The sequence below is a fragment of the Oncorhynchus mykiss genome, chromosome 3 (assembly GCF_013265735.2).
Source record: "Oncorhynchus mykiss isolate Arlee chromosome 3, USDA_OmykA_1.1, whole genome shotgun sequence".
Classification (NCBI taxonomy): domain Eukaryota; kingdom Metazoa; phylum Chordata; class Actinopteri; order Salmoniformes; family Salmonidae; genus Oncorhynchus; species Oncorhynchus mykiss.
Window position 1 is genome coordinate 2,765,551 of NC_048567.1, and position 9,326 is coordinate 2,774,876.

At 43.1% G+C, this 9,326-nt stretch overlaps 1 protein-coding gene across 2 annotated transcripts in view; it reads left to right on the forward strand.

The window, feature by feature from the left end:
• fhod3b (formin homology 2 domain containing 3b) overlaps positions 1-9,326 on the forward strand; it is a 247,317-nt gene that overhangs the window by 159,528 nt on the left and 78,463 nt on the right. For both annotated transcript variants that reach the window (XM_036965704.1, XM_036965706.1), the window contains exons 4-5: positions 1,767-1,834; positions 6,653-6,758. In XM_036965704.1, coding sequence (XP_036821599.1) covers positions 1,767-1,834; positions 6,653-6,758 — 174 coding nt within the window. The remainder of the gene's footprint in view (positions 1-1,766; positions 1,835-6,652; positions 6,759-9,326) is intronic.

Here is a 9,326-nt window from a genome sequence, read left to right on the forward strand (position 1 = left end):
AGAGAGAGGTAGAGCTGAAAGAGGGAGAGAGAGAGATGGGGGGCTGAGAGAGAGAACCAGAGAGGTAGAGATGAAACAGAGAGAAAGAGAGGGAGAGGAGAGAGATAGAGAGAGGTAGAGCTGAAGGGGATAGGCAGAGACTGCAGTAGGGTATTGTGTATGTTGCTATCTGCAGCAGTGACAGCTTTTGCTGAGTCAGAGTAGAGACTTTCCAAGCTGCAGCAGCCTGTGTGGTAGTGGTACAGATTACCTGCAGCACTGCGTCATAGTAGGCTGGAGTCACACTCTACTGCTCAACACTGCCACCCAATGGTGAGACAAGAAACAACACCTGAGATGCAATGCCATGTTGAAAGATCTCAACACACCCTGACAGGATGAAAAGGCCTAAGAGTTGTTGGAACTAATGCAATGTACCAAGAGGCCTCATAACCATACCAACTAGCAACGAATCCTGTTCTTTTGGAAACCCTTCAGCCTTTGCGCTACAGCATTACACATAGACTGTATGTGTTGGCAAGCTGACCTGTGTGATCTGGCTATGGTGCATAAGTCAGTCAGTGTAGTAGTCAGTCACAGTATTATATCATCTCTATGGTAGTAGTGGCTTTGCACATAGGAGACAGATAGAGGCAGTTCTGTCAGCAGGAAAAGTCAAGTGTTTTTTAAATCTTCACAGATGTGCTTCTCTGAACTACAGTCTACACTCCTCACTGGCACAGAGCAACTAGCCCAGGGCAACTAGGCCAGGGCAACTAGCCCAGGGCAACTAGCCCAGAGCAACTAGCCCAGGGAAACTAGCCCAGAGCAACTAGCCCAGGGCAACTAGCCCAGAGCAACTAGTCCAGGGCAACTAGCCCAGAGCAACTAGCCCAGAGCAACTAGCCCAGGGCAACTAGCCCAGAGCAACTAGCCCAGAGCAACTAGCCCAGAGCAACTAGCCCAGGGCAACTAGCCCAGAGCAACTAGCCAAACTATTACTGGACAAGATGTGCATTAATGAAATGTGACCCAATATACTAAAGGTTATAGTTCATTTACTAAAGGTTATAATTCAAATACTAAAGGTTATAGTTCATATACTAAAGGTTATAGTTCATATCTGGGGCTGCAGGTATCCTAGTGGTTAGGTCATTGGACTAGTAACCGAAAGGTTGCAAGATCGAATCCCCGAGCTGACAAGGTAAAAGTCTGACGCAGGGTTTCACTCACACATGCAGGGTTTCACTCACACATGCAGGGTTTCACTCACAAATGCAGGGTTTCACTCACACATGCAGGGTTTCACTCACACATGCAGGATTTCACTCACACGTGCAGGGTTTCACTCACACATGCAGGGTTTCACTCACACATGCAGGGTTTCACTCACACATGCAGGGTTTCACTCACACATGCAGGGTTTCACTCACACATGCAGGATTTCACTCACACGTGCAGGGTTTCACTCACACATGCAGGGTTTCACTCACACATGCAGGGTTTCACTCACACATGCAGGGTTTCACTCACACATGCAGGGTTTCACTCACACATGCAGGGTTTCACTCACACATGCAGGGTTTCACTCACACATGCAGGGTTTCACTCACACATGCAGGGTTTCACTCACACATGCAGGGTTTCACTCACACATGCCGGGTTATCTCTCCAATCACTTGGACAATAAGCCTTTGCTTAGTTAGCTTTTTCCTTGAGTCATTGACATGGAAAAGTACCACAGCTGTGTGTGACTGTAAACTGATCTCTTCTTTCTCTTCTTTTAGAGAAACTCTACAACTCAAATGGACGGGAGCTGAGGAGAGCCCTGTTTTCCCTCAAACAGATCTTTCAGGTAATGTTCCCCTCCCTTTTGTCTTAGCAGCAGCCTGAGAATGTCATTTTCATTAATACTGCAGCGATAGTCTACTAATGGCTCTTGTTTATCATTAACTATCACACATTCTCCCATAAGACACACACACGTGTATGCACATATGCATGAGTGTGTTGGACACACACACATACACGCATGCTTTGTACAGCAAGTGCTCATACTTAATACAAACACACACACTGTACAGTAACATTTTCCTAGCTATCTGAACAGAGCTGTGCAGTGAGAGAAGACTGCCTCCGTGGCAGCTATGCTATGCTGTACTCTGCTGTGCTCAGGTCCATGCTTGGCCAGAGCCCTGCCTCACACACTGGGGCTGGCTGGCCTGGCAGGGAATCACTGTGGAGGCTAGAGGGGGAGTGTTAAACATCACTTCAGGAGACCGTTGGAAGGAAAAGTGAGCTACAGATGTTGACAGAGAAATACAGGAATAGATCAGGACGTCTCACTGTGCCTGTGCACACTTGGAATGACTAGGTCAGGTTTGGAGGAAGTGGATGTTACCACACACACACACACAAGCAACTGCACTCAAGTAACCTCTCCCCTAAAGAGCTTGTATCAATATAGTGCGTCCATGTGTTTGGATGAAGAATCCTGTTAACATGTTGTCTGCTGCAGGTCTATACCTAAATGTTATCAGAAGGTACAGTGTCTCCAGCTCTGTGGTCACAGACTGTGTAATATTTCAGTTCCAGCCCAGCTGTGTGTGTCTGGAACTTTCTCTCTCTGTGTGAGTACACACTTGTATACACAGTGGTTTTGCCAAATGACTGGTCTCTCCATCATTGATGCATGTAGAAGCTGTCCTGGAAACACTCTGGTGTGTATTCCTATGAGGGAGGAGCGCTCTAAGACTGACCACCCAACAGTACACACACACACACACACACACACACACACACACACACACACACACACACACACACACACACACACACCTCTCCCCCTCACTCCCCACCTGAGCACTAGCTCCTAGCCTAGCGTTGCATAGCCCACTCCGAAGCCAGATGAAAACCTCCCTCCTGTACTTAAATGACTGAGCCGTCGACAGGTGTGAGAGCCACAGGCGGTTTTGTCGTCTAGGAGAACAACATAAAGTGCAGGATTTGGCAAGCGGACATGAGGCTCTGCAAATAAAATACTACTGTAACATGTTGAAATATAGGAGACAATCTCAGCAGAAATATACACATATGACAGGGTCATTCACTATGTATTTCAGGGTTATGATAATACTGTGTTTTTCATTATATTCCATGTCCCAGTATCGAAGCACTGCTACAGTGGTCTTAGTTGTCCTCTTCAATATTGTAAGACCTTTGTCTAGTATTAAGTCAAAAAGACTTAGATAAGCAGTCCACTAAAACATGCCTTTTCATGGAGCTCTCCCAAGGCCTTTTGATATTACACAACTGGACAGGCTGCCAATGAAACGTTGTGTGGTGACATCAAAGTGAAAGAAATAGCACTGAGCTCAGATCAGATGGTTCAGCATAAAGAAATAGCACTGAGCTCAGATCAGTTGGCTCAGTATAAAGAAATAGCACTGAGCTCAGATCAGTTGGTTCAGTATAAAGAAATAGCACTGTGCTCAGATCAGTTGGTTCAGCATAAAGAAATAGCACTGAGCTCAGATCAGTTGGCTCAGTATAAAGAAATAGCACTGAGCTCAGATCAGTTGGTTCAGTATAAAGAAATAGCACTGTGCTCAGATCAGTTGGTTCAGCATAAAGAAATAGCACTGAGCTCAGATCAGATGGTTCAGCATAAAGAAATAGCACTGAGCTCAGATCAGATGGTTCAGCATAAAGAAATAGCACTGAGCTCAGATCAGTTGGTTCAGCATAAAGAAATAGCACTGAGCTCAGATCAGTTGGCTCAGTATAAACAAATAGCACTGAGCTCAGATCAGATGGTTCAGTATAAACAAATAGCACTGAGCTCAGATCAGTTGGCTCAGTATAAACAAATAGCACTGAGCTCAGATCAGATGGTTCAGCATAAAGAAATAGCACTGAGCTCAGATCAGATGGTTCAGCATAAAGAAATAGCACTGAGCTCAGATCAGTTGGCTCAGTATAAACAAATAGCACTGAGCTCAGATCAGTTGGTTCAGCATAAAGAAATAGCACTGAGCTCAGATCAGTTGGTTCAGTATAAAGAAATAGCACTGAGCTCAGATCAGATGGTTCAGTATAAAGAAATAGCACTGAGCTCAGATCAGATGGTTCAGTATAAAGAAATAGCACTGAGCTCAGATCAGTTGGTTCAGTATAAAGTGCTCTCCCAGTGGGTGGTTGGCTACATGCTAACTCTACAGTCTCCGTCCCAAATAGCACCCTGTTCCCTTTATAGTGCACTACTTTTGACCAGGGCCTCATAGGACTATAGTCAAAAGTAGTGCCCTACATAGGGAATATGGTGCCATTTAGGAGTGAAGCAAGCTGGGAGCCTGTTGTTCAGAAATACATTCATCCAATTGGATCAATTAGATTAGAGCTAATCGTGTTATAGTAAGGTTATAGCCACAGAGTTGAAGGTTATTCAACAGGGCCCCATGCATCTTGTGTGTAATAAGGCACTCCTGATCTAGTAATTAAAGGGGTTCTCCAGCCATAGTTCCCTAGACACATTGTCTACATTGAATTTCACTCCTGATCTAGTAATTAAAGGGGTTCTCCAGCCATAGTTCCCCAGACACGTTGTCTACATTGAATTTCACTCCTGATCTAGTAACTAAAGGGGTTCTCCAGCCATAGTTCCCCAGACACATTGTCTACATTGAATTTCACTCCTGATCTAGTAATTAAAGGGGTTCTCCAGCCATAGTTCCCTAGACACATTGTCTACATTGAATTTCACTCCTGATCTAGTAATTAAAGGGGTTCTCCAGCCATAGTTCCCCAGACACATTGTCTACATTGAATTTCACTCCTGATCTAGTAATTAAAGGGGTTCTCCAGCCATAGTTCCCCAGACACATTGTCTACATTGAATTTCACTCCTGATCTAGTAATTAAAGGGGTTCTCCAGCCATAGTTCCCCAGACACATTGTCTACATTGAATTTCACTCCTGATCTAGTAATTAAAGGGGTTCTCCAGCCATAGTTCCCCAGACACATTGTCTACATTGAATTTCACTCCTGATCTAGTAATTAAAGGGGTTCTCCAGCCATAGTTCCCCAGACACATTGTCTACATTGAATTTCACTCCTGATCTAGTAATTAAAGGGGTTCTCCAGCCATAGTTCCCCAGACACATTGTCTACATTGAATTTCACTCCTGATCTAGTAATTAAAGGGGTTCTCCAGCCATAGTTCCCTAGACACATTGTCTACATTGAATTTCACTCCTGTTCACTCCATGTTCCTTCCTATTGTAATGTTATGTTCAGAAGGCATTTTGATATCTGGTGTCCTGATCCTGGTGTGTACGTAGCCTACAGTAACCATCTCTCCTATCATACCCGACAGCAGGGTTTCACAAATAGGTCCCGAGGCCCCTCTGGGTGCACGTTTAGGTTTGTGCCCTAACGCTAACCAACTCATCATCAAGCTTGGATTACTTCAATCAGCTGCGTTGTGCTAGTAGGAAATCCAAAATGTGCTCCCAGGAGGTGGGTGGGGGCAAGACAGAGTTCAGGAAACTCTTCCCTTTATTTAACTAGGCAAGTGAGTTAAGAACAAATTCTTATTTACAATGATGGCCTACCACAGCCTAACCTGGACAACACTGGGTCAATTGTGCATCGCCCTATGGGACTCCCAAGTACGGACAGTTGTGATACAGCCTGGAATCGAACCAGGGTGTCTATAGTGATGCCTCTAGCACTGAGATGCAGTGCCTTAGACCGCTGCGCCACTCAGGAGTCCAAGGCTGCTATTTCACAGCTAAGACTCAACAACTATGATGTAATGAATTTGTTTGGTGTGAACCCAGAGTTTCCCCATCACTTTAGCCAGGATCTAAGATGGACAGGGTTGTGGTCTGGGTCAGTAATACCAAATCAGCAATGAGAAGAGTGCTCACTCACTCACTCACCCTCGGAGTGGTTCATTCGTGTCTAACCATTCATTAAACGAGGACAGCAATGCTCTTAGCACCTCTCTGTCACTAATTGGATGAGCTCTTTCTGTTAGCCGACAACAGGCACTTAGCAACCGATGTTTAAGGCAACTACAAAATACAGGGTTGCCATGAGAACAGGAAATTAGGTGCTTGGAGCATGATGGGTAATTTGTCCCTGGTGAAAGTAACGCACAACATACTTAGTCTTACTTGCTGTCATGGAAATATGTGTTGTCAAGGATACCATAAATCTCTTTAATGAAATGTAATGCTTGTATTTCCATACAGTGTGTAGTAAATGAATGTTACTGCAAACAATAATAAATAATGCCCATACTTGGCAAAGTTTAAAGGTCATTATTATACTGTAGATAAAAACATGAAACCTACAAGGGCTCTTAAATGTCGTTCAAGGTTTTTATAGATTTGTGGCATCAAAAAAACACTCTCATATAACTTCCTAATCCTTGTCCCATTATGCTAAATCATACATAGATGTCCCATTATGCTAAATCATACATAGATGTCCCAAATGCTGCCCTATTCCCTATATAGTGCACCACTATTGCGCTAAAATAGGGAATAGGGTGCTATTTAGGACATACCCATAGAATCACTGCTACTCATAGCACATGACCAATCTCTAGTCGTCTGTATGATGTGTGAGAGTCAGGCATAAACTGCTCGTCTCTCTGTTCCTCAGGATGACAAGGACCTGGTCCATGAGTTTGTGGTGTCTGAAGGACTGACATGTCTAATCAAGGTCGGAGCTGAAGCAGACCAGAACTACCAGAATTACATCCTCAGGGGTATGTACAGACCAGTAGTAACTCACACACACACACACACACACACACACACACACACACACACACACACACACACACACACACACACACACACACACACACACACACACACACACACACACACACACACACACACACACAGCTCTGTCTCCTCTCCCGGTCCCCAACCCCTCTCTGTACAACACATGACTGACTACATGGCAATCGAAAAATCTATTTCTTGTATTGTCACATATACCAGATACTGTAGGTGCAGTGAAATGTGTTGTTTTAAAGGGTCAGCCAAAGTAGTATGGTGGCCTGGGAGAAAATGAGGGTTAAGTGCCTTGCTCAACGATGGTGTCAATCAGAGATTGTATCAATCAGAGATGACATCAATCAGGGATAGTATCAATCAGAGATGGTATCAATCAGAGATGGTATCAATCAGAGATGACATCAATCAGGGATCGTATCAATCAGAGATGGTATCAATCAGGGATAGTATCAATCAGAGATGACATCAATCAGGGATCGTATCAATCAGAGATGGTATCAATCAGGGATAGTATCAATCAGGGATAGTATCAATCAGGGATAGTATCAATCAGGGATAGTATCAATCAGGGATAGTATCAATCAGAGATGACATCAATCAGGGATCGTATCAATCAGAGATGGTATCAATCAGAGATAGTATCAATCAGGGATAGTCTCAATCAGGGATAGTATCAATCAGGGATAGTATCAATCAGGGATAGTATCAATCAAGGATAGTATCAATCAGAGATGACATCAATCAGGGATCGTATCAATCAGAGATGGTATCAATCAGAGATAGTATCAATCAGGGATAGTATCAATCAGGGATAGTATCAATCAGGGATGGTATCAATCAGAGATGGTATCAATCAGGGATAGTATCAATCAGGGATAGTATCAATCAGAGATGACATCAATCAGGGATCGTATCAATCAGAGATGGTATCAATCAGAGATAGTATCAATCAGGGATAGTATCAATCAGGGATGGTATCAATCAGAGATGGTATCAATCAGAGATGGTATCAATCAGAGATGACATCAATCAGGGATTGTATCAATCAGAGATGGTATCAATCAGAGATAGTATCAATCAGGGATAGTATCAATCAGGGATAGTATCAATCAGGGATGGTATCAATCAGAGATGACATCAATCAGGGATCGTATCAATCAGAGATGGTATCAATCAGGGATAGTATCAATCAGAGATGATATCAATCAGGGATCGTATCAATCAGAGATGGTATCAATCAGGGATAGTATCAATCAGAGATGGTATCAATCAGGGATCGTATCAATCAGAGATGGTATCAATCAGGGATCGTATCAATCAGAGATGGTATCAATCAGAGATAGTATCAATCAGGGATGGTATCAATCAGGGATGGTATCAATCAGAGATGGTATCAATCAGGGATAGTATCAATCAGAGATGGTATCAATCAGGGATAGTATCAATCAGGGATAGTATCAATCAGGGATGGTATCAATCAGGGATAGTATCAATCAGAGATGACATCAATCAGGGATGGTATCAATCAGAGATGGTATCAATCAGGGATAGTATCAATCAGGGATAGTATCAATCAGGGATGGTATCAATCAGAGATGGTATCAATCAGGGATAGTATCAATCAGGGATGGTATCAATCAGAGATGGTATCAATCAGAGATGGTATCAATCAGGGATGGTATCAATCAGAGATGGTATCAATCAGGGATAGTATCAATCAGGGATAGTATCAATCAGGGATGGTATCAATCAGAGATGGTATCAATCAGGGATGGTATCAATCAGGGATAGTATCAATCAGGGATAGTATCAATCAGAGATGACATCAATCAGAGATAGTATCAATCAGAGATGACATCAATCAGAGATGGTATCAATCAGAGATGGTATCAATCAGAGATGGTATCAATCAGAGATGGTATCAATCAGGGATGGTATCAATCAGAGATGGTATCAATCAGGGATAGTATCAAACAGGGATAGTATCAATCAGGGATAGTATCAAACAGGGATAGTATCAATCAGGGATAGTATCAATCAGGGATAGTATCAATCAGGGATAGTATCAATCAGGGATGGTATCAATCAGGGATAGTATCAATCAGAGATGACATCAATCAGGGATCGTATCAATCAGAGATGGTATCAATCAGGGATAGCATCAATCAGGGATAGTATCAATCAGGGATGGTATCAATCAGAGATGGTATCAATCAGGGATAGTATCAATCAGGGATGGTATCAATCAGAGATGGTATCAATCAGAGATGGTATCAATCAGGGATGGTATCAATCAGAGATGGTATCAATCAGGGATAGTATCAATCAGGGATAGTATCAATCAGGGATGGTATCAATCAGAGATGGTATCAATCAGGGATGGTATCAATCAGGGATAGTATCAATCAGGGATAGTATCAATCAGAGATGACATCAATCAGAGATAGTATCAATCAGAGATGACATCAATCAGAGATGGTATCAATCAGAGATGGTATCAATCAGAGATGGTATCAATCAGGGATGGTATC